The following is a 25,350-nucleotide window of genomic DNA, read 5'->3' on the forward strand; positions in this document are numbered from 1 at the left end:
AAAGGGATGACACACAGGCGACTGGTAACCATGGCAACGCATGCAGCTTGTCAAAGTGTCGCCCTCACCAGTGTTGGATCGCTTCAATAACTGCTTCCCTCTCAGCGCTTTTCCCTCCTTCTTCCAACCCTTTCTTCTCTCCTTCTCTCCCCCCTTGTTCATGCGCGTCACCAGCTTGCCCCAGAAAAAAAAAACGCTCTTCTTGCCAACACTCATTCATCTCAGCGTACCTCATCTAATTGATAACCCTAATTGGCTACAAGAACCAATCCTCCACCTCCTTGTATCCTCGGCAGACAGTCTCCCCTGTGTAACGTTCTTTCTGAATAAGGTCAGACTGCGAAGGGAATAGGATCTGTGCAGTGTGACAGCTCAGCGTCAACACTTGGTTTGCGTAAATGTGCACAACCATATACAGTGTGCCTCTGTGTCTGTGCTGCCGCTGTATGTGTAGTGATGTGCTGACATATGGAGGCTGACAGTAATCAGACGTCCCCAGTGTGGCTCTCTGTTCCCCCTGTCAGCCTGGGCTGAGCCAGGAGCACATTAGAATCTGATCTATCTCCCCTCTGTGGCAAGTGGATGCAGAGCACTGGAGTGTGTCACAGCCCTCTTATAGGAAAGAGAAGAAGAGCCAGACTGCTGGGTTAGGCAGACGCACGGAATAACAGACAGCAGCGAGGCGTTTTTATTCTCTGTGCGTCCTTGTTTCATTTCATGCTGCCTCTGTTCTTCTCGTCCGTCTTCTCGCACCTTCTCCTCCATCTACCCGTTCCTTTAACTTCATCATTTTTCATTTCTTTCATTTCATCTACCGACCAAGCACCCTAATCTCTTTCCCACTTTCCACCTCTACCCTCTCTGCTGTCTTTTATTCTGTACTTTCTCTTCCCCCGCCCGTATTCCCCACATGTCATCCCGGTGCCCAACACATCACAAATGCTGGCCGTATCTGCACCATTTTTGCTCAGCGAGCCTCAAGGGGAGAACGGGGCCGTGTTTTAACAAACGTCCGTGGAACACACAGTTAAGGGGATTATCTAAAAATAGACCTGGGCCCGTTTTCTTCCCCATCTCGGTTCATTTTTGTTCACAAATTTGCTTTTATGTGCGTTGCAGCTGCCTTGACACTGCTGGCTGTCAGGAGCTGAGCGTTGAGACAATGTGTGAGAGACATTGACCATGGGGGAGACTGTGAAGTATTGCATGGATTTTGCCCTTCATGTGTAAACAGAACTCACTTAAAGCTCCAGTGTGTAGGATTTAGGAGGATATATTGGCAGAAATGAAGTATGTATATATATTTATTTTTTAAGCGTATAATCACCTGCAAATAAGACATTTTGTTACCTTAGATTGAGGCATTTATTTCTACAAAGGGAGCAGGTCTGCCATGTTTCTACAGTAGCCCGGATCAGACAAACCAGACAAGACAATTCACATTTTCGTAAATGTGGTCAGTCTTCTGCGATGAGTAGAATTGGAAATAAGCCCTTAACGAGAAACTGCTTTATTCAGTGTTTTTACTGGTTTAAATCACTGGGTCCATTTGTTTTTGAGAGGAAGAGACCTCCGCGGATAACTTGCCTCCCATTGAAAACCTCTTAAACATCTGGATCTTCAGTTATCATAGAAAGCAGGTGAGCTAACATTAGCATTTTTAGCTAGCCGCCTGTCTCCTACATGCTGAACAGTGGAGAAACACTAATTTCTAACATGAAATTGCTTTTTTCAGTGTTTTTACCAGTTTTAATCTCATGGTCCGTTTGTTTTAAAGAGAAACAGACCTCTGTGTATAATTTGGCCCCTGCTTAAACCCCCCTGAACAGCAATCATTGAAGGAATCCTAACCATGAGAAGTTTCAGCTGGTTGCGATCTGCAATCCTCACAGCTAGATGCCACTGAATCCTCCTGAATCTTACACACTGCTGCTTTAAACAATGCACATGACGTGAAGAGTGTAATCAGTAAATGCCCTAGAGACAACAATGTCTGTGTGTGTACAGAAACTTGATTAATATTGGTTACAAATGTTTTTTTTATGCTCTTGAGTCATGCTGGTGTATTTAGAGTATTGTTAAAGTATTACAGCTAACAAAATCCCTTCACTACATCAACCAGCAGTGGGAAAACACTCATTCCGAGTCAAGCATCATCAAACCAACCCATTAGTTCGTGTCTCCACTGTGCTCTCCCAGGTGAATGAATACATAAGTTTTCAGGGGAGTAAAAAAACAGATTAATTGGATTAAAAGGGATGCTTGTGTTCAGCTAAATGACTAAAAACACCCTGGAAACAGTGCAGGGGGAAGCAGAGCACATACAGTAAACATGTTCAGAAGGAGATAGACACACAAACACCAATGGATTCCTGGATTGATCCTCGGCTCCTCAGTTGAGCAGTAGAGCTTTAAGCTCTGAGCCTCCCGCAGTAGGGACTGACACGGCGCAGCGTGGTTTAATGCCGCTCTCCTCATGCAACCGATGAATCGCCTTTGTCTAACCATGTCAGAGCAGGCCAGGTCCGGACTAAGGCGGCCTAGACAGGATTCATCTTCTGGACTCATGACATGGGCAACGATGATCCAGCACGACTGACTCCACACTGACGCAACATCTGAAAGCTCACTCCTCCCTGGGGCAACAAGAGGCTGTTGGTTTACTATCTGAAACCTAATGAGGCTGTGTTAGCATTCAGGAAACAGTAAAATGAGAAGCAGCAAGGGCTCTTCCCATGTGGTCTCTTTGTACTGCTCCAGTTTGTCCTCAGGCACATTTTCACAAACACAATCAGATGTACTAAGGAGAGCTGGCATGAGAAATTAACGCTCCATTGCAGAGCAATTGAACGCATTTAAAAAGAGAAGGTGAGGGAAGAAAATCAAGTAATAAGTAGGTGAGGCTGCCGCCAAAAAAAAACAAACCCACATTACATAAACCAAGTGTAGATACACACCCTATACTTTACAAGCCTTTTTTAAGCGGGCGCTATTTTAGACGACTACACTCAGCCATTTTTATGACACTCTCCCGCTTAAATCAATTACGAGGAGCAGCTCTGGCATACAGACATCAGCAGTAATAACCCATGGGGCTGTGGGTCTCAGTGAGTGAGTGGTGATTAAAAAAAACCCACAGTGACTGCAAGCTGCAAATGTGACCAAGGTCGGACTCGCACAGTCAAACGAAGCATCCACTCAGAAACAAAGACTGAAAAGTCAGCCTCATTTAATGCTGAGGGATTTTTCTCTCAGGGAAACTGCAGGTCACTGCGTATTAGAATGACATGTCTTCTCTCGCAACAACAACAACCATCCTGCTGTTTGCTTTGACAGACCTGCTCCTATAATGAGGTTGAATGGGGCTTTTTCTGTAGGCAGGTCTTGTTCTTTCAAAGGCATCATACAGGCAACGCAGTTTAATTAATACTGGTGTCACCGTCAGAGCGTATGGCTTCAGCCGTGTAGCTCTCATTTGTCTTTATGAGTATCTGTTGTGTCTGTGTGTATACATCTCAGTTGTCTATTACTGAGGCATTCTCCCTAAGGGCACACTGACACTTCATCTCTGCTGTGCTGCTTATTATTAAGAAAAAAATCATGATGCATACCAGAAATAACATCTTCAATACATGTGTTATCAGCAATGTTTTTATCCGAGTAATCTGTTTTTTTCTAGCTGGACCCAGACAACACCGGTTTCATCGCTGTGGAGAACTTCACCAGCTTGGTGGAGCACCATGAACTGCAGCTGGACCCGTCCAAACTGGACATGCTGTTAGCCCTGGTCCAGAGCAATGAAGAGGGACAGGTGTGTTACCAGGAGCTCATCGAGCTGGTGAGTGGGAAACCAGATCGCACATACGCAGAGACAGATAGTAACACAGAGGGAGTCGCTGGAGGCATTCCATGCCCCACAGCACAGACGCAAATTTCCACACATGCACCCGCTTTTGTTGGATTTCAGAAAGGTTACAGAATTGATTCAGACAGAGCCGGCAAGCTCTGCAGTGGCGAAAATTGACTCAACCATTCAGGTCGTCGTCCTGCAAAAGGAGGATCAATCTTTCCAGTTAATGTGTCGGTAAATCCAGGCACTTAACCTCACAAGCCGTACGCAGAAATGTACTAGAAAACACCCACAACAAGCTGACAGAGACACGGTATTAAAGCCACGACATTTTATTTATCATAACCCACACAGTTAATATATTAAATACTGTAACAGCATCAAAATGGATACTGCGCAAGAATGTTTTATGAACTGATGTGAGAACAGTCTATGTACTACTACATCCTCTTAATTACAGCTGCAGTTTTTGTCCTTTGCCTCTGCTTTGAATCAGCCCCGCTCCTTATTCTCTGCCTCTCCTTTTTCTTCATTCCCCGTCTCTTCACTTATCTGTGTTTACAACTGTGCTCCCATTAGAAATTCATGTAGAGTGGTTATATGTGAAAGGCTTATTCTCCGAGCACATAAATGAGCACCTGCCTTCTGATCATGGGCACAAGGTGTAAGCGCCAAGATTAATTTAGCGCAATGCAATTCCTGGCATACTTTTATTTGCTTAAGTTCATTTCCTCCTCTCTTGCTTTGTCCTCTCTGTGTTTATCCGTCTCTGTCTTTTTTATCTCTTTTCTTGTGTTGTGCCACCCATGGCTTGTAATGAAGGCCACATGAGGCCACTCAATTTGGAGCAGGTCCCATTTCTGAAGTCCATGCCACTACAGAGAAATCAGTGTAGAGGAGCTGCTCCCACAGTGCAGCCTCTCTTTTTACTTTCTTGGAAGTGTACAGCCATCTTTCTCTGCCATTTTTGAAGTGTTATTATTTTCTTTTTTTTGATCCATCTCATTTTGGTGCATTCTCATCTTCAACCCTCCCTTCTTCAAGCCAGTGTAATATTATCCCCCCCTTTTTTGAACCTGCCTCCTTGAACCCTCAGATCTCATTTCCTTCTCTTTCATTCTACACTCCTGAGCATATGTTAGATGTAAAAAAAAAACCTGCCTCGCCTACGAAAGCATCGGGGAGACACTTTTAAAATTGCCCATCAGCCAAATGCAAATTGCCTTCGATTAGCCCAGCATTGGTAGTAGCAGGCAGTAATCTGAGGTAATTTGAGAACGCCCAGCCTCACACAGTTATCGACCCCCAGGTCTGATTTTATAGATTTGTCTGATACACACACGTGAACGCACACAGGCCATATCCACGCCGTTGTGTGCCTGCATACGATTTGCATATATACAAACGCTTTCAAGCATTTTATTATTAATTAATGCAGCCACCCACTTCCTCTCTGTCTGTCTCGCTACTCCCCTCTCCCTGATATACACACAGTGTCTCAAACGCAGACAGACTCTCATTCATACACATGAGCACTGCCAGTACAGATTTGCTGACTAATTTAGAGGATATTCGAAATGTTGATGTGAATCTGGCCTCCCGCCGCGCAGCATGTGATGCGTGAACTCTGCAGGTTGGGATGAGCTCCAGGCTGCTGCTTGGAAAGTGCCGCATGTAGCATGACATTTTCAACCAGGTCATCAACAAATACCCCTGGCTTTCTTTCTCTCCTCACCTCCTTTCTCTCTGCTGCTCTCTGACTTTTATCATTTTAACCTAAATCTCTGTAGCTTCCTCTTTTTCTTTAGTCCCTCTCTTCCTTAGTTTTTGTCCAACCCTTCTCTTCCTCCTTCTAACATCTCTGTGTTTTAGGCAGATTTATAAGTAACGCTCCACAGTGTGTGACAGATGACAGTCGTGTTTTGATTTGGAAAGTTCAGTGCTGCCATTATATCGTAGCCAGTGCCTAAAGTGTGGTGTCTGTATTGATTTGTGGTCCGGCCTCGATTGAAGGTGGAACTCCCCTGCAGCATATTGAAATGGACGTGGCAAGAATGCATGCATGCTTAGTCTTTGCCTTTTTGGTGCTTTCAGCCCACAAGCTGTTGCAATGTCTCTCAGTTGCGTCTCTTAACGGGTGTGTTCGACATTTTTCTGATTTGTTGTTCTACATTCAGTCAGTGGAGCTGTGAATCCGTGCTGCTTCTCTCGACCTCAGTGGGTGTAAATGTGTTTGAATCGCACCGTTAGGCAACGGCTTCTGTGTGTGTGTGTGTGTGTGTGTGTGTGTGTGTGTGTGTGTGTGTGTGTAAGTACAAGACTCGTTCATGTTCGACCCATCTTTCATGCAGGGCGATCTTAGCCGGAGAACTCCATCAGTTCAGCCAGAGGGGTGAATAAGTAACGCTCTGCTAAAACCTCTCTTGGGGAACTGTACACACACACACACACACACACACACACACACACACACACACTCATATTCACTCACATACACACACACACTCATACACTCACCAAGAGTATAGGTCTGTATCTGACTACTATCCACATCAGCACAAAAAATCCCACACAGCAAGCCAACCAGCACACATTTTACACGCAGTGACACGTTTACGCACAATTACACACGGAGATTTTGTCGATGCAGGAGGCTGGGAGACACCCGAGGTGGCAAAGTTCACACATGGCGGGGGCTTTGGGGGGGCGATTCCGTGATAGACGAGCATCTGTTAATGGACTGAGGGTGAACCTGAAGTCGGATATATTCCTGTGTGTCTAACTGTGCGTATCGATTTCTTAAAAGAGAGACTTCCGATGCTATCATGTACCAGCTGTGTAACTGAAGAAGTGTGTCATTGTTTTCCTTCGGGTGGTAATTTGGCTAATGTTCGACGAAGATCCAAAATGGCTGCCATGGTTAATTAGAGGGCGGAGGGTGTATTTCAGAGATTATGGTGGGGGATTGTCTTTGTTCAGGTTGAAGGATTTGAAGACTGTTGTATTGTGCCGTATTTTTCTGCCCAAATGTTGCACCAACAATTTCTGTTCCCTCGGGAGGTATAGTTAGATCAAAGCTTACGTAATATGTTTTCAAATTTCCTGAGTTTTTTTTGTCACAATTGAAGCAGTATTGTAAGAAAGAGAGCACTTACAGAGAGCAGAAATTGAACTTCAGGCCCAGTCAGGAGACACTCTATAGCTGATATACAGTATTTTAAAGTTTTCCAGTCATTTGAAGTCACATTAAGTGCCCACAGTGCATCATCCTGTCCCCAGGGACACAGATGCTACCTATCAACATCACATCCCACACACCGAACTCCAGTCAAGGCTTTCTGTTTTAGATGGATTGTCTACTAAAAGTGATGCACTTTGCTTAAGTGTCCTAGAGTGAAGGTTTGTTTTTTTTCCCCATCCAAGTTTTAGCACCGCAATGATTAAACCATGAAGGAAGGCTGTGGCCGCAAACTGCTGCTGGGGGAGAAAAAAAGGTGGACTCTCATTTTAAAAGGATTTGGGCAAGAAAGAACCTGAGTATCTGGGTCAGGGTAGAATCAGTGAGGCTGAGATCCGCAGTGATTTAGATTCTGCTGTGAGAGTGCACGAGTGTATGTGTCTGAGAGAGAGAGACCAAGAGGAAAGGGGTTTTTGGTCTTCTGTGTGACTCAGAAATTAGACAGTAAACGGGGATAGTGACACTGTTAGTCTGGTGGTGGTGAATCACTATGTAAGCTCTGTTAATTGGCGCGGCCTTCTAATGTTTCTAGTAACGATAAATGATTTATTGTGTGTGTGTGTGTGTGTGTCAACGAATCTGAGTGAAAGCAAAATCAGAATAATTGATGGATTTTTTTTTTTTTTTTATCTGCAGTGCAGACGCCCGAATGGCCTTTAAACCAGGTTTTTTTTAAATTGTTATTACTAATTAGTATTGAGCTGTGAGGTATTGACCATGTGGTGTGGCTAATTAATCCATCAAGGACAATTGACTAGAGCTGAGAGCAGCATGTACAGTAGGCAACATGCAGCTACCAAGAGGAGGAGGATGGACACTTGCTGTTTGACACACACACACACACACTCACTATGCTGTCAGTTTGGCCCATTCAGCTGTCCCTAAAGGGGAATACTATCTTTATCTTTGCGCTCTTAGCCTCAGCATCAATTATACCCTGGCAGTCGTTGCCTTGTCAGGAAACTTCCACCGTTACTGATGCACAAGTCAAAGGTTTCCACCTCCCCTCCAACGCTTTATGCGATGACATGTGATTTTCGGCGCACCTTGCTCTCTGTCACTCCTCTCGGTGCGTTATCTCGTGTTTTGGCTTCTCATGTGTGCCTTATTGTCTGTTCGCCGTCTCTCTCCTGTCGCCACTTCAAAAGGCTGCTAATGCTCACTTTAGAGGCGGCAGTCCTGCATGTCAGAGAAGGCGAAGCAGAGTGATAGCTATGCTTAGTTGTGTCTCCTGGGAACAAATTTTCACAGAGGCGGTATGAATGGGAGAGAATACAGTGTTAGGTGGAGAGGCGGCAGGTGTTGTCACCAAGCCAAACACAGATGAAACTCAGAAACGGAGACCAAAGAGAGGAACACCAACAGAGGGAGAACATATAATTATATTTACATCCCTTAAAGGGGACCTATCACGCATTTCCCTATTTTCTGTCATATATTGAAATAGTATTACAATGATGAATGTTTATATTAAAGGTCCGGTGTGTAGGATAAAGTGGGATATATTGGCAGAAAGCAAATATAATTCAATAAGTATGTCTTTGTTAGTGTATTACTGGCTTTGAATAGGGCCATTCGTGTGTTCTCGTTGCCAACAGTTAGCAGTTAGCAGCCCCTCTGCGGTGAGAGTGTCGGAAAATCATTCAACTGCTTTAATCAGTGTATTTAACCCGTGTTAATCACTGCATCCATTTGTTTTACAGTAGAAGAGACCTCTGCTGATAATTTTGCTCCTGGTAAAAACTTCCTGAACGCCTGTATCTGAAGTTATCAGAGAAGAAAGGTGAGCACACCTTAGCAGGTGTTGAGCTTAAGGCCTGTCTGCGACATTCTGAACAGCGTCAGAGAAACACTACTTTGTAACGCGAAACTGCTTTAATCGGTGTTTTTACCGGTTTAAATCACTGGATCTGTTGTTTCGAAGAGAAGCAGACCTCTGCAGATGGTTCGACTCATGGTAAAAATCTCCTGAACAATGAACAACACTGAAGGAATCCTAACTGGGAAAAGTTTCAGCTGGTTGCAATCTACAATCCTCGCTGCTTGATGCCACTAAATCCCCCTAAATCTTACACAACGTTCGTTTAAATGCAGCCAAAGTTTCAAATAATGAGGTAAACATATGTAAAAGTAATCCCTGTGAGCAGAAACCTCGGAGTACAGACTGTTCTGAGTACTCTGTTTCCAACTGTTTCTCTACTGTGGCTACAAGCTGAAGTCACCTCGTGATGGCTTTCTTTATATGGCTCCAGGCAGGCTACTTTAACTTATGCTGTGTCTCAAATCGCGCACTTCTGTACTTACACTTAATATTTTGAGTGCATAAGTGCATTCACACTGAGAAGTATGGAAAAATGGAAAAATGCAGTGCACTATGAGTACCCGGATGGTGCACTCAAAATGGTCAAGAAGTTGAGTGTGAAACTATGGACACTTCTCGCCCTCAATGGTCGCCATCTTGGCTACGTAGCGGAAGGGGAGGGACCACTTTTCAAACTGGAAATGGCGGCCGAGGACTGTGAGACCATGAAATATACATGTGTTTTTTGCACTAAGCACCATTATACTGTTGTCGGGTATAAGCCAGCAGTATGTTTATTGGGTTAATTTAGCAGTCTGTAATGATTTGGTACCGCGAACGATAATGTGAATGTTAATGCTAGTTTGCTAACTAGCTAACACTAGGGTCGTCATTTCCGGTAAGTGCACTATGGCAGTGTTTGCTTTGAGACAACAGTACCCTGCCGAAATTCACGCACCACTCCAATAAGTACATAGTGCACATAGTATACTACATGGAAGTGTACTAACCGAAGTACGCGATTTGAGACACAGCATTACATTACGTACACTGCTACATGTAGCTACATGCTAACATCAAGGAAACCTGTAATCTTGGCTGCTGATGTTGTCAATTTCACTCTGAGATCATATTTCAGTTTCAACTTCAGATCATATTCCTGTTGGTTTTGGTTTAGAAGCTTTTATTGGTGATTTTTCATGGTAGAAAGTAATGCTATCCTCCATTACAGTCATTTTCCCGGCTGTAATGATGGTGCAGAGACATCAGGATGTGGAAGACCTGGAAACGCCAACCAGTCAGAGCAAACTGGCCTTTTTCGGGAGGGGGTCTTAAAGAGGCGGGCGCTAAAATGGAGCGTTTGAGATAGAGGGTGAATACAGGTGTTCTTGTAGCAATTCAAAATAGTCGTATGAACCTGAAAATGAGCATAATAGGTCCCCTTTAACCTCTCTTTATTCCACCCCACTTCCTTCCTTTTCATTGTGAATTTAACAATATGAGGATATTTAGAAAGAGAAAGGAGATGAATCACCTTCACTGTCCACTGGTGGCACACAGAATCAAGCTCACCCAGGCAGGCATCTCATCTTCCCGTCTTAATTTCCCCCCTCTCTGCACTCTAATGTCCCTCTTCTCCTCTTCTTCTGCTTTCACTCTCAGCCTCAAGTATAGTATAATTGCATTTTCCAGGCCTGATTTCCATACTAAATATGCCTTCCTCCATCTGTGGGAGAGCCAGCAGCCCAGCTCGACATCGTTCTGGTTATCACTGTGCAACAGGCCCCTCACACCCTCACTGTACAACCACCAGTGTCATAATTACCCACAGTTAGGGTAGTTACCACTTCCTGCTCTGCTAACTTCCAAAAGGGATTAGCACTTTTTTTCTCCGCTGTTTTTCCTGAGTGATTTCTTAAAAAGGAAAAAAAAAAGGCAGCTGCTCCGTTTGTGGAGCAATCTGTTCATTACTTCTTCATTATTTGCTCATTTATTTACAGTCTTTGTCTTCCAGTATATTTAGCTCCTTAGCTTTTATAGATATTGACCCACAATTTCTTTCACTATGCCCCCTGCTGTGTCTACATATAATGAGTCTACAAGCAGCAGGACCTGGCTAATGAGTGGTGTACTTTAATGGCGAGGTGTACTTCCTACAGGACCCCTCTGGAGGTTTCATTACACTTCATATGAGGCTGCCATATTGTCTGAGATTACTATTATTAGAAACCTATACATAAGGTCTGCTGTTGTAGATTTACACGGTTAACAGTTGCAGCTGCTGCCCACATGCCCTCTTTCTCCTCCACTTCTTTTCCTGGAAACTCATTGTCACATTACATTATAGCACATATTTTGATTTAGAGATAATTGCATAGTCAGCCAGTTGTCCTCAAAGGAGCTATATTGTTTTAGCCACACCAGAGACTTCAGGCATCTGGCAGTGCCACTGAGTATCAGCTATGAAGTAGATCTTACCTGTGAAGCTTGCACGCTTGTTTTCTATAAGGAAATGCAGACATTAACTCTAAAGGAGCCCTGCTGTGGGGAGCCGGTCAGACAGTATTTTCAGTGGTAACTCTGGCGGAAAAGAGCCCTCTGTGTGTGTTGTTATCCAGACGGTTCCCTGCCTTGGCTGTCAAAATAGTGGCATTTGGATAGTTTTCATCCTAAGCCTCTATTAAAGAACTTATCAAGAGTTGGTCCCGCTGGCCTGCAGGTTTGCTGCAGAGCTCCTGCTCAGTAAGCAGACCTGGAGTCTGTGATAACATGAATACACATACTTTCTCTCTTTCCACTCTTAACAAAGATTTGCTTTTCAAGGGCAAAATCACTCCAACAGCCCCATTTGTTAGGGTGTCTGAGCTGCAATCAACCCTGCTGGCAGTCACGCTCACGTTCCGTCTAAATCAAAAAGCACTTATACATTATTTAAGTTTCTTATCAGCCATGAATATTCAGCTGCAGTTGTCATCTCTCTTGTGGCAAAAAGGGAGTTGTTTATATGTGTAACATGGCTGTGATATTAATATTTTAATTGCTGTTGAGATATGAGGAAAAATACGTTTTATTTTGAACGCCAGTTGAACAAAATTGACTTTCATTGTAGATGTATTAAGCATGAAGCATTATTTTTACCTCCCACTTCAGTTGAGTTGAAGGTTTTGCTGTAATTAATTTTAATACTCTGTATAGACAGTATTTCCACCAAACATCTGCATAATGCTTTCAGTACAAATGTCTGTCGTCTATCTTTGTGTCACATGAAAAGAATTAAGCCATTTTAAGATGCTGATTAATCATTTTGTGTGAGAAACTGTTCTCAGCTGTTTTAGCTGGTGTATTTTCCATTAGTCAACACATGTAAGGAAAAAAAAAAAAAAAAAAGGATTCTTGAAACCTTGAAGCCACACGTATTTTTAAAAGTACACGCATTGAAGGCAGCAAGAAGTGCAAAAAGTACAACCATTAAGCATGAATAGCAAAAGAGAAGCTTCACTGTTCATTAAAGCCTCTGAGCAATGTCAGAAAAACAGAAAAAGTCTTGCATCAAGATAAGTGTCATTTCTTTCCCCTGATTATTTGACCATAAAAGTAGAACTTCCATAAACCGTCATGCTATCCCTTGTGAAATCAGTACTTCATGAATGTTGGCGCCCCATCTAGGATGATTAGTCACACTGATGAGCCTCCCTCAGTTCATGTGAAAAGAAGCTATCCTCCTTTACTGATGTTTGATCCACTTAGTGTGAAGAAAGTTATGGATTTAATTGCTAAAAAATAAAAAATTCAGCAGCAGGCGTTGATGAGATCTGTTCATCCTGGTGAGGTGTCCTCCAGCTGCTGAAAGTAAAGCTCATAAAATAACTCGAGACGAGATTATTGCAGAAACATTAAGTCATCGAGTGGCAAAAACAAACACAGGGAATGAGCTGTCTGCTGATTCCTTAACGTCACAATGAGCGAGTCTATCAGCTGAAAAAAAATGTTTCTCATCCATTCTTAAAGATGTTTGTGAAAGACGCTCATTTTCTCTCCTGCTGAGAGATCGATGAGAAGAATGACACAACTCTCATATCTGTCTGTTAAATGGCTGGTGGTTGGTTAAGCTAACTTGGCTAAGCGTTAAGACTGGAAAACAGCCTGGCTCTGTCCAAAGGTAACAAAAACGCCTGCCAGCTTCTTTAAATCTCACTAATTAACACATTATATGTTGTTTGTTTAATCTGTACAAAATCGAAGCGTAAAAACAAGTTGTGGTTTCACAGGGGATTATATGCCAATTATGTGACTATTTCTTGGCCTTGCAGTCACTGCCTACCAACCTCAACTGCAACCTCACATTGATGTTAAGCCCTCAGGAAGTTAAATTAGATTTAACGTGTTCGTTATTTAGTGAGCTTTAGAGGTGCTGGTAGGCAGATTTATAACCTTTGGTCAGAGCTAGGTTAACAGGTTTCCCTGTTTTATGAGGTTGCTGGTGGTAGCTTCATATTTAATATACAGACATGGGAGTGGTTTCGATCCTCTCATCTAAGGCCCTGTCTACATGTGTACGAATATTTTTAATGGATATTTTCCCCCTCTGATTTAAGAAAACAAATGTGTCCATTCAATCTTTGATTTACAAAATATCTCTGTAAATATTAGAATACAAAAATGACTTCAAACGCTGGCCGGCGTTCGCAGGCTCCCACACTCTCCCCTTGTTGCAAAGGCAGTAAAGTGTACAGGCAAACGTTACCTTTTTCAAAACACCTACTGGAGATCTCACCATTGATTCCCTTTTGATATGAGGATGAAAGAGCTCATTAAAAAATATGAATGATGCTGTGGACATATGAAACCTCCTTTCACTCCTCATCGACAGGAATCCCATTCTCAAAATTGTCCCACTATCTGCTGGTTCGACTGGTCCTGCTCATCCAAAATTGTCATTTCTGGCGGACTTTAAACCACGAACACTGAGGTGGAACAAATAACACTGAGCGCAGTTCTAGCAGTCTTAGCAGTACTAAGTGTAACATTGTCCACCGTTGTTGCTGTTACACAAAGCAACAATAGGCATGCGTAAATTGAGGAGATGACGTCATCCTTTCCCAAACTCTCCATTTAAAGAAAGTAACTGGAGATTTGAAAGATCTGCACCTTTTAAAGGGGGTTTAAAAATCTTTTTTCATGACCTAAAACTCAGTTTGTATTTGGACAAGAGACCAAAATGTAGAGGACAATATTCATTTTCAAAAATATCTCTGTACATGTAGACAGGGCCTAACTCTTAGCAAAAACTGCAAAAGCGCATCCTCAAAATGTTTGAACTATTCCTTTAAATAATGTGAAATATGTCTCGGTATAAGTAAGTAAACTGATGACTTTTTAGCTCCCATCAGTCATATTGGAAAACAGTGTTCATTGTTCCTCTGAGTTTCTTAGCAGCTGAACTACACTGGACTCTTGGAAATGACACCTGCATGTTTCTCCACCTTCTCCCCAGATGAGCAGCAAGCGCTCCAGCAGTTTCCGACGGGCCATTGCTAATGGCCGCCGCACGCTGCAAAGGGAGATCCTGCTGGACGAGACGGGGCTGGGTCTGTACAAACGTTTTGTCCGCTATGTGGCCTACGAGATCCTGCCCTGCGAGACGGACCGACGCTGGTACTTCCACCAGAACCGCCTGTGTCCTCCACCTGTCTTCATCGCCATCGTCACCATCGTACAGGTGAGATTTAGAAGGTGATGTTATTGACTTGTGAGACGCTAAACTGAATGTAGACTATTCCACTGGTGCAGCCCACTGATTCAAATATTCCTACAGTAAAACATGGGCTGCAATATTTTTCTTGAGTATGTGCTACTAACCCACAAACCGGACTTTAGACCGCTGTGTTGGCTCAGTCGCCACTGAAAAGATTTTCTGCCTTTGATCACACGCTTTTACTGTGAGCTCGATATGAGCTGGTAACCCATTTGGGAGGCAGGGGCTTAGTGGGTGCATTTAATGCCATTCCTCCAAGCTGAAACCCTCAGTCAGCCCCCGTTTTTTTTTTTTTAAGACACTGATTTTGGAGCTTGGAAACCAGGTCAGTAAGCACCCTGGTCACCACAGTGGCATTAAATTACCTATTATGTTCATTTGTAAAAAAAGAAACCTAGAAGCCTTCACGGATCACTGTTGAATGGTTGAGGATTAAGCGGCCAAAATAACCTACAGCTTCTTCACAAAACTTCATCATTTCCCCTGAAATCATCATAATTCAGAGGAAAGAAAGCCAAGTGCTCTTATAATGCCTCCAAATGGCATTGAATGGTCTGTAATGACAATGAGGATGTGATAATAACGGTTCACATTCATTTTAATTCACAGAGACAATGAGTCATTATTCTATGAAAAGAAATTAATGGAATTGAACCAGATGTGTCATTTTTTTTTCTGCGGGCAGTAATTGTCTCCACAAGTCTAATAAGCATCAGCTGAGGAATACAGAACGAGAAGAAAACATCATGTGTCTTTCATAAAGCACAATGGGTTTTGTTTTGCGGCGCAATTGCCACCTTTGTACCAGCAGTCTGCGGAGGGAGAGCGTGTAATGGGTATGTCAGCAAGAACTGACAGTTTAAAACAGTGTGGTATCATTGCTGTGTCTGTTGCAGATTATTGTGTTCATGTGCTATGGCATCATGCTAAACAAGTGGGTGCTGCAGACCTATCAGCCTGACTTCATGAAGAGCCCCCTGGTCTATCATCCTGGCCACCGTGCACAAGTGTGGCGCTTCTTCAGCTACATGTTCATGCACGTTGGGTACGTTCACAAACGCCTACTTATCTCGTGTTGTCTGCAGAACTGTTTTAAAAATCTGATTGGCTATTTCTGATGTTGCACAGCTGTAGAAGGAACAAATATATGTTTTTATTGTAATTGTTCTCTTTCTGTGCTCCCTCTCCTCAGTTTGGAGCAGCTGGGGTTCAATGCTTTACTGCAGCTGATGATTGGTGTTCCTTTGGAGATGGTCCATGGCATCTTACGAATAAGTCTGCTCTACATGGCAGGAGTGCTGGCCGGTGAGCATCTTTTAAAATAAATGTATTATTATGTGAACCGCTGGTTCCTGAAGTGGGGTCCGCTTGTACAGTGGCCAACAAGGACAAGTGCAAAGGCCTAAAAGATTTCTATTTGGAGACAGCATCAGAAAATATGACAATTCAAAAACACACTAAGAAATGACAACTGTATATTTTAATGACATTTCACCACATAAAAAAAATAAGCCGACATTTACATTAACCACAAAGAAACAAATTTACGTTACATTTGCAAACACATCAAAATGGAAGAATCTAAGATTGGTAACATGATGGCTCTGCTTTTAAACAAAACAAAAGCAAGTTTGCATTATTTGTTTAATGTCCAGTGTGTGTCTTCAAATCTGCATAGCCTAAAACTGCTGACTTCTTTTTATTTTTTTTTGCTGTGTAATCATGATTTAGTCTATATTTTCTAATGTTATATCAGTTCATATACTGCATGTAACATAATTTACATCAGTGTTAGTCGTTTCTTAGTGAAGATACATTCCTATAACATACATTCATGGTGTCATTTCAAGCTGAAAAGTGAGTGTGGGGGTGGAGGAACCTCTGCTGTAAACTATGCAGTGATGTAGCACATAGTTCAAATAGTACATGTTCAGACAGTTTTAGATCATCTGCAGTGCAACATGGAAGGTGCTTTCCCTCTTTTTAAACCAATGACATAAACAGAAAAGTCTGTTTATTCTCTGCTCTGCACTTTGTGTGTGTGTGTTTACCAGTCTGCTGTATATCTGATCTGACCTAGTTTGTGTTTTGTTTTATTATTGTTTGTTCAGTCTATTGCTCATAAAACTGCTCTGATTTTTGTTTTGCTGGAGCCTTCATCATTTATCGACTCAAAGGTCTCGTATTGCACTTCATATTTGCCATGTAAAAACCAACAGTTCCTTTTAGCATCGAATGTGCCTCCAGTGAGGCTGAATTTGTTAGCATCTTGTCCTCAAGCTGACATCCATGAGTAGCCTGTTTGATAGTTTTGATAATAAACTCGACCCGGCTGGTGGCCCAGACATTTAAAAAAAAAAAAACACACACAAGTCACCAAACCGAATGCAGTGGAGTGACTCACAGTGCCCAGAGGTCGGGCCGCAGCGCTCAAGTCTTTGTTGACAAGAAACCTCATTAACTTTCATCCTCCTCCAAGCCAGTTTGGAGATTGGAAATTTTTAAATCCGTACTGATTGCTGGATGCGGTTTCTCACTGCAGTTTTTTGCTGTTAATGCGTATTTTCCAGAAGTCATATCAACACTGCTGCATAAACCTCTTTTCCCTTTCATCTTCACTGGGAACAATTTCTGTCTTGGATCTCACAAATCTCTTGCTAACCATTATTTGATTACTGTCGAGAGCAATAACCTAATTCATATTGAGTTATGTTCATTCATTTTCAGTAACATGATTTTTAGGCTTTCATTTGTATGTGACTAAAAATCCAAATTCTTTATTTCTCTCCTGTCGTCTCTCCGCTCACGTGCAGTAGTAAAATGGAGCTAATGCTTCTGAAAACTCCTCATGCTGTGTAAAAATCAGACCCTCACCCCCTCACTACACTCACATGCACGCTCACTCTTAACACTCATGAATTATTGTAGCTTTGATTTTTTTTTTTTTTAGCAATGATGACAGAGAGAGAAAGCATGGGACTTAGAGGAGGGAAAGTGGGAGAGTGATGCAGGGTTTCTCTCTGGGGAATTAGCCTGAGTGCAGTTTGAGATGCTGTTTGGAGTTTTAAGCTGCAGCCTGAATCAAAAAGGAGGAGGAAGCAGCGAGGAGGTGGTGATATCTGTACCCCCAGAGCCCCGAGTTGAACTGCATTCATTAGACTTTCCATGCTCGAGTTACATTGTAGTGATCAAAAATTACATTCCTGTTGTACTGTAGTGTAGTAGTGTGAAACTGTGCGTGGAATTACATTTGAATTTTGCTGAATTTAACTTTCAACACAATATAATAAATGAATTGCTCCTAAACAGTGAGGAAGAGCTGAGCTGCCTCACGGTCACGAGATGATGAATGACTTTAAGCAGCGCAATCATTTCACCTTCTGATTCTGGGTGATGGGGTGGAAATTTGAGCTGTGCTGGCACAAATGCTGTGATCTATTGGAAAGGAGTCCAATGAAAAGCAGGTTGGGAAGTGCACCTGGCACTCTTGGTATGTGTGTCTGTGTGTTGGGAGTTTTGGGTGAGTCAGTGGGGGTTAATGACAGTTCAGTGGGCACATGCTGCTTTCATGTGAGATCTCAGAGGAAGGCCACCGCCAAGGCTTTGAGCACAGCAGGAGGTTTTCAGAAGATACTCTAGTGATAGGAGGCACACTGAGGATGGCAGTTTTCATTTTGTCTAAGTCAATATAATGAATTTGCAATCCTTCAAACTGGCTTTTACAGCAATTATTTTGATTTTGAAAGGAAACTGAAGTAATTTTCAACCTGGACCAATTTTCCCCACATTTTTGTGTCTAACTGACTAAAGGGAACAACAGTTTTTTAAATTGGTCCAGTATTGAGCAAGAGCGCTGCAGCTGGCAGCCGTGAAACGGGCTACGATGTAATGTTCGAGGCAATACTGACTGCTAGTGTGCGTCCACTTAAAGTGGAAGCCGCCATACCTTCTTAGGAGTAGGTTCTTAAGCCAGGCCACCCACCCTCATCAGGTAACGGTGATGTCTCGCCAACCCCGATCAACCCCCCAACGACCCCCGTTCTCCCCCCCAAACAAGCATGTGTGTTGCGAGACTGAACTCACCCGTCTGCAAGAGACCAGAGAGAAAGTTGTTTTAAAAGTCTTTGTGTGTTCAGCTCTCAGTACGTCTGTAGCTTCTGACTGAATCTCTGTAGTTTGGAGTTTAGTTTCTCTCCTGTGTCCTGTTTGTACTTTAGATATCTGCTCTATTTTACTGTTTGCTTGTTTGCTATCAGCTGAATTAGTTGTGTGAAGTTGCTGCTCGAAAACTCAACATTTCTTTATACATAACAAAATAACAGGGCTTTTATTGTGAAGGATCTATAGGAAATGAAATGTGGTATTACTGAAGTAGTGGAACTTTGTAAACAGCTTCTCCTTAATAAAAGCAAGGCTAATAATACAGCAGGGAGGAAAGTGAAAGCAGCCGTTACTGCAACTTTTCAAACAGCTCACCTCCAACAGGTAATCTTCTCTTACCTGCATTGCTGCGGAAAAACACATGCAGCAAAAGCAACAGGGGACTAAAGCTTTGATCAGCACTCTGCTTTTAAATGTAATTACTCAAGACCCAAGCCAAGCCAGCCCATGACTGTTGAAAAGGGCTATTGGTTAAACACAATAACAGACAGACTGGATCAAGCGAAAACTAAAGACAAAGGTTTCATTTCTTTGTCAGACACTTATAATAACAATCCAAGCCTGTCAGTGGCAAAAATAAGCACTTTTAGTGGACATACAATGACAGTGCACTATGGCCCCAAAGATTACCCTGCACACTGTTTCACGGCTGCCAGCTGCAGCTCTCTCGCTCAATAGTGGACCAATTTTGAAAATTGTTGCTTCCATTTGTCAACTTTGACACAAAAACATGGTAAAACAGGGTCCAGGTTGAAAAATACCAAAGTTTTCCTGTAAGGTAGGTTTTTAGTTTTAGGCTCTGATTTGGAGACATAACTAACCTCTATGAATCTAATTACTGGACACCTTCTAGGTGTATGAATTAAAAGGACTGAAAGCGGAGATAACAGTAATTTGACCATCTTATCAGGTTAAGCGGCCATTTGTTTGCAGAACGTCTGAGAAATAAATGTCGTCATCAGAAAGATTTAAAAAACCATGAATTGAAATGACAACAGAGGACTCATAATAAACGTGTATAAACTCAGAACAAACGACCACTCAAGGCCTTGCTCGACATTTTCAAATTGAAAGGATATGAGACAGTCTTAGGAGACACATCTCAAAGATTTCACCTCAGCTTGAATCAAATGATGAGACCACTAAATGAAACAAATGAGGCTCCTGCCTGCTTTTATCTCTTACCTAATTTGATGCTCCATATAACAAACTTTATAGCCGCGCTCGCTGCCTGACTCTGTGCAAGCTAGATAGATGTAGATATGTGAAATACAGGATCCATTTATTTGTTCATGTACCTCTTTCCAGCCTCCCATTCCTCCCTTTTCACTGATCTATTTATTATGTGTGTTATATGTGTGTGTCTGCGTGTATGTGTGCAGACTTTGGTTCCAGAAGGTTTCAATGCCTCACACACAGCTTTCCCTCAGTCTTTGTAAACTTGTGATTGCTTCTGGATGTTAGAAATTGCCCAGTGCTTTAGATCACTCAGTGAAATTCTTGATTCCTTTTTCCCTTTTCTCCTTCCCCATTTTGTTGCCCATGGCTGTCTCATGTTTATATTCATGCAGGCTTATTCTAGCTCATGAGTTCAATCATGTCGGCTGTTGCTATCAGCTCCTGCACGCATGTTGCTTGTTATTTTTTGTAGGGCAGCGGAGCTTTCAGGTTATAGCTGCACTCAGTGGGTGCGTTTGTGGAGCAACGTGCTGCAGGTATTGTGCCTTTATGTGTGTGCCTTAACACACTGCAAGGATTTCTGCACCGCGGGGCTTGTTTCAAAGCCAGGAGGAAGAATTTTCTTTTTAAAGATGCATCAAATGCTGTCAAAGTATGAAACCGTCCACACAGACATGCATGAACATCTCTGCATTCATTATCTTGAAAATAATGAATTTTGCAATTTAAAAGAAAAGATAAATTAGTTTCACACAGTACAAGGTTTTAATCTGTTTAGGTCAGATGGTGTTAATACACATCTGTAAACCCTGGGTATTGTTCTGGTCTTGTACTGTATTGTAGTCTCTGAAAATACAGTATGACATTGTACATTTTGTCCTTGGATGTGTGCTGACAAGAGAAACAGTTCTGTAATTATTTTCTGACAGTGCTGTTCAGACTCGGATCCTTGTCCTCTTCACTTTGCTCTGCCGCGCTAACAGCAGATGAAGAGCTCCACTTGAATTCCATGTTTCCAAACAGCCGCAAATTCAGACGAGATGAATGTAAAAATGTTGAGTCATGTTCAACATTTCAGTCCGGCGCTACATTAAAGGAAAACAGCAGGGATTCCTATTTTTTTCCCTCCATCTACTCTCTTTCTTTCTCCTTCCTCTTCTGGATCTCCTTCCCTCGGGCCAACAGCTCCGTCAGCTTCCTCATGTGCTTCAGGACGTCAACAGGTGCCAGAACACCATGTTTTTCCTCGTGGCCCTGTGTGAGCCCCAGGCTGTCTGCCTCCTCTAACACCTTACATTTGAGACAATCCAAATCCTCCAGCAGCCTCTCATAACAGCAAGCTCGAGTCTGCTGTCTCACTGTGTCCCGCTCGACTCACATCTCAGCGTGGTGATGAGGTTTTAGTGTTGACATACTATACTACGATTGTTTCTGCTCTTTGTTCTATCACATTTATCACAGCAGAATCGACCTTGACAGAAAACAGGGGTGAAACTTTCACCTTGTGTGTTTAAGTCCCTTATTTAGAGAGAGGCAGTGTGTCGCTGTGTGTCATGCGTATTGGTAGTTGCATGTCATCCAACTTTATTTTCTGTTTGCCGTTGCAGAAAAATAATCTTTCTTAAAAATATCTTAATTGGATTTATTTTGGTTTATTTATTTATTTTTGTGCATTTTAATGGGAACAGAATTGTACCCATAGAATACTCACTGAGCAGAACAATGCCACAAATCATGGCATTTAATTTGTCCCCAGATGGGCTTTTATAAAAAAAACAAATGCATACATAGTGCAATAAAAAGGACAATAAAAATGTAATAAAATACATATGCAAATATAGAAAGCAGACAACCAACAGAAAGCAAGGATCATAATAAAATTGCAATAAAAGACTTCACCCCTGGCTGCATGCCTGATTATTCTATCTAAGATTAGAGATTGTTTCAGCTTTGGTTTGAAATGATCCAAATTAAAAGGCTGTCTGTCTAAGTTAGGTGAAAAGTAAAGGACTGTGGTTGTTCTGCGCAGCTTCTAGATGTGAATATGAAAGTAGAAACCCTCTCAGATTCTTCCCTGGACGGTGGTGGAGAGTAATGGCATACATTTACTGTGCTTAAGAGCCATTTTGAGATGCATGTGCGTTTTTTGTGTACAGTATTTTCACTTTTATGCTTTTACTTTGAGGTGCTGTGACACTAAATAAACCTGCCTTGCCTAAAAGGGATACTTTGCCGATTTTCGACCAGCTTTGTACTGAGAATCTGAGTGAACTTCCCTCCAACTTGCCAGTGCCCACATCTCCCTGCTCATTTGCTGCAAAAATCCACGTGTCATCTGGTGGATTTGAGCTGACTTTTAGACTGCTGCTTGAACTACAGATGGTAGTAAGCCTGTCACCACGGTCACTGCGAGTACAGAAGTGGCTTTAGAGAGAGACCCGCTGCTCTCTGTCTCCCACTTTCTTAAACTCAGACCAAACTCCAATCAAACTGTAAAACTAGACAGTGCTGATCGAATATATTCTGGAAAAATATTTTAGTGCACTGTTTGGCTGTAATAGGAGAATCTGTGAACAAGAAGTAGGTGCCATACTGTTTTCTGTGTTAAACAGAGGCAGAAAATACTCAGCTCAAACAACAAAACTAAGCTGTGTTGATCAAGTATGAACCAAGATTCTCTTACTGCGTCGCCTGTTTCTTGCTTCAAATTATGTCGGTAACATATTTTAACTTGTTGTTTAAGTGCAAGTTGGGATTGTTAATTCTTCTTCTTCTTTTTGGCAACTTGGCTTTCAAGATCCTCTAGCTGGGACTTTATGGAAGTCTCTTTCTGCTTCCACTCCTGCTCTTTCTTCTGCAGCGTCTGCCTGAGTACCTCTGTGGCCTGAATGAAGGATGACTGTCCTCCTGCCACTCGGTGAGATGATTCTCTAGCTGCTGCTCAGCCTTCTTCAGAGCAGCCAGGATGGTGTTGTTCTTGTGCTTCTGCCTATCAAGCTGGGCCACATAAACAGCTCTGGATTTCTCCATCCCTTGCAGCAGGGAGTTTTTGTCCTGCTGCCACTGGAAATTTTTGATGTGGATTTTCTGATCTGCCTCCTTCATGGCAGCCATGAGGTTAATATTCTCAGGTTTTTGCTTGTCCAGCAGCTTTAAGTCATTCTGAGCTGTCGTTGCTGATATTTCTTAGCTCTGATGTCAGAGTTTTGATGCCTCTCTCTTCAATATCAGAGTGGACATGTGCTTGAGCCTCATCCAGCTGGGCTTTCAGGCTGAATATATCTCTCTCATGACTCCACTGGTTATTGTCCTCTCTGTGTTCTTGGAGCTGATAAAGCAAATTAGCCAGCGATTCCTCTTGGATCTCCAAGAGGGCTCTCCCCTCGGATCAACTTTGGGAGAGGCCCTGCTGGCTGTCCTCCAACTCACCCTTTATTTTTTGTTCTATGGAACGAAGGTAGACATGAAAGGGAGGATCGAACTTCAGTTCTTCCAGCTTTGTTTTCTGCTGGACCTCCGTGTTTTTTCTCCTGGCATCTTTGTTTCCTTTGAAATTTGTCTCTAAACCAAACTTGGGCCTGATTGAAATATGTGTCTAAATTAAACTTGTGTTGGGTTTTTATAGATTCCCAACATTCCCACAGAATACACAATGTCATTTTGGATTTTATGGCTGTGTCCGAAATCAGTCACTACTCACTATATAGTCCATTATATAGTGATTTTGTAGTGCTGTCTGATTGTTTAATTGGTATTATTATACCCTATATAGAAGACTCAGAGTATCCCACAATGCATTGTAAAAAGTAGTATACAAACAATGGACACTAACCAAGCACTATATCCCATCATGCATTGTGCTGAAAGAACAGACAGACTGTTAGGGACGGACACGGAGAGATGAGAGGAAAGACTGCAGCCTGTCGTAACCTGCAGTTACTTTTCAGATTAAAATTTTACATACAAAACAGATGATCAGTGTATAAAATACAGTGCTTTATTTTTAAAACTCACACTGTGAAGTAGTTAAAACTAGCTCATCCTCAACCAACTACAACATTAATGTGCTACTTGTAAATGCATCAATGATAACGAGCCAAAAATATAATAGGGTCCCTTATGCATAATGACTACTTCTGATACTTAAAATACACTTCAGTGCTAATCAGGGCTGTGACTAATGATGATTTTCATTACTTATGACATGTTTATGTCTATGAAATGTCCGAAATTTGTGAAAAACTACCTGTCACACCCTCTCATAGACCAAGAAGACAACTTCACGTCTTATCTTGCTTAAGCAAAGGTCCAAAACCAAAAGATCTTCAGTTCACAGTGGTGTATGATAGAGATCATTAGCAAATCTTTCATTTGAAAAGCTAGAAGCCGAGAATATTTTACATTTTTCACAACTGTATTGTTTGAAAAGTGACAGACAATCAATTATCAGCGTAGTTGCAGATTATTTCCACCATCGGCTAATCCCTTATTAATCTCAGCTGCATTGCTAATATGTCTGTACTACATGAGTAAATTATTTGAATACTTCTTCTACCACTATCCCTGCATAGATAAAAGTTAAAAAATATACACCTAAGTAACTAACCCTGAGAGGTTTCATTGTGTCACTGAGCACCTTTAGAGCCTGTGCACTGGCTCACCAGTTTATGGAGACCATGGGGATTATGCTGATTGCTGAAGGACTTTCTCCTCCTTGTGTCCAGGAGACTGTTAACAGAACGTACTGTTTACTGTAATGAACTGGCCAGCCAGTGTTCAGTGCTCACACTTCTTATCTGTGTCCTCAGTCAAGAGGAGGAAGAGACATGTGGCCTGATGTCATTTGTGGCCTGTTGGGAAATTGTAATGGAAATGTGATAAATGGCTGCATGTCAGTATAACCTCATTGTTGCAAGCTAGCTGATGTTGTCATTACTTAAAAGCACCATGCCAAGTTACATGTAATGTTTAATCCCTCAGCAGTTGATTAATGTTGTTCTGCTATTGCGGAGGATGGCAGGCGGTAGAGTCCGCTTTCCGCTGAGGCCACGGGACTCGCTGTATCGCGGGTGCTAATTTAGTCAGATGATTGTTTCTGCATCCTCTCAAGCTAATAAGAGCTTATTCAGTCTTTAAATGACTGGAAGTCTTCAGGCTTATTTTTGCCTCTGTTACACTACCGTCCCCATGTTCCTGTTATATAACTGATTGATGCTTTATAAGAGCGCACTGCACATATTTAGGCAGGGTAAATATAATTATATCCACTGCCAGTGAATAGAGGGTCTTGGTGCGTGGCCAAGAGTGACTTTGTCCATCATCCATTTGTGCTGATGTTTGATGTTTGGTGGAGGCACACAAGCAGC

General features: G+C 42.3%; 1 protein-coding gene across 5 annotated transcripts in view; it reads left to right on the forward strand.

Moving 5' to 3' along the window:
* The window catches only part of rhbdl1 (rhomboid, veinlet-like 1 (Drosophila)), a 66,353-nt gene that overhangs the window by 20,721 nt on the left and 20,282 nt on the right, over positions 1-25,350 (forward strand). For all 5 annotated transcript variants that reach the window (XM_050060366.1, XM_050060370.1, XM_050060367.1 and 2 more), the window contains 4 exons: positions 3,680-3,838; positions 14,384-14,608; positions 15,541-15,689; positions 15,837-15,949. In XM_050060366.1, coding sequence (XP_049916323.1) covers positions 3,680-3,838; positions 14,384-14,608; positions 15,541-15,689; positions 15,837-15,949 — 646 coding nt within the window. The remainder of the gene's footprint in view (positions 1-3,679; positions 3,839-14,383; positions 14,609-15,540; positions 15,690-15,836; positions 15,950-25,350) is intronic.

The sequence above is a fragment of the Epinephelus moara genome, chromosome 13 (genome assembly GCF_006386435.1).
Source record: "Epinephelus moara isolate mb chromosome 13, YSFRI_EMoa_1.0, whole genome shotgun sequence".
Lineage (NCBI taxonomy): Eukaryota > Metazoa > Chordata > Actinopteri > Perciformes > Serranidae > Epinephelus > Epinephelus moara.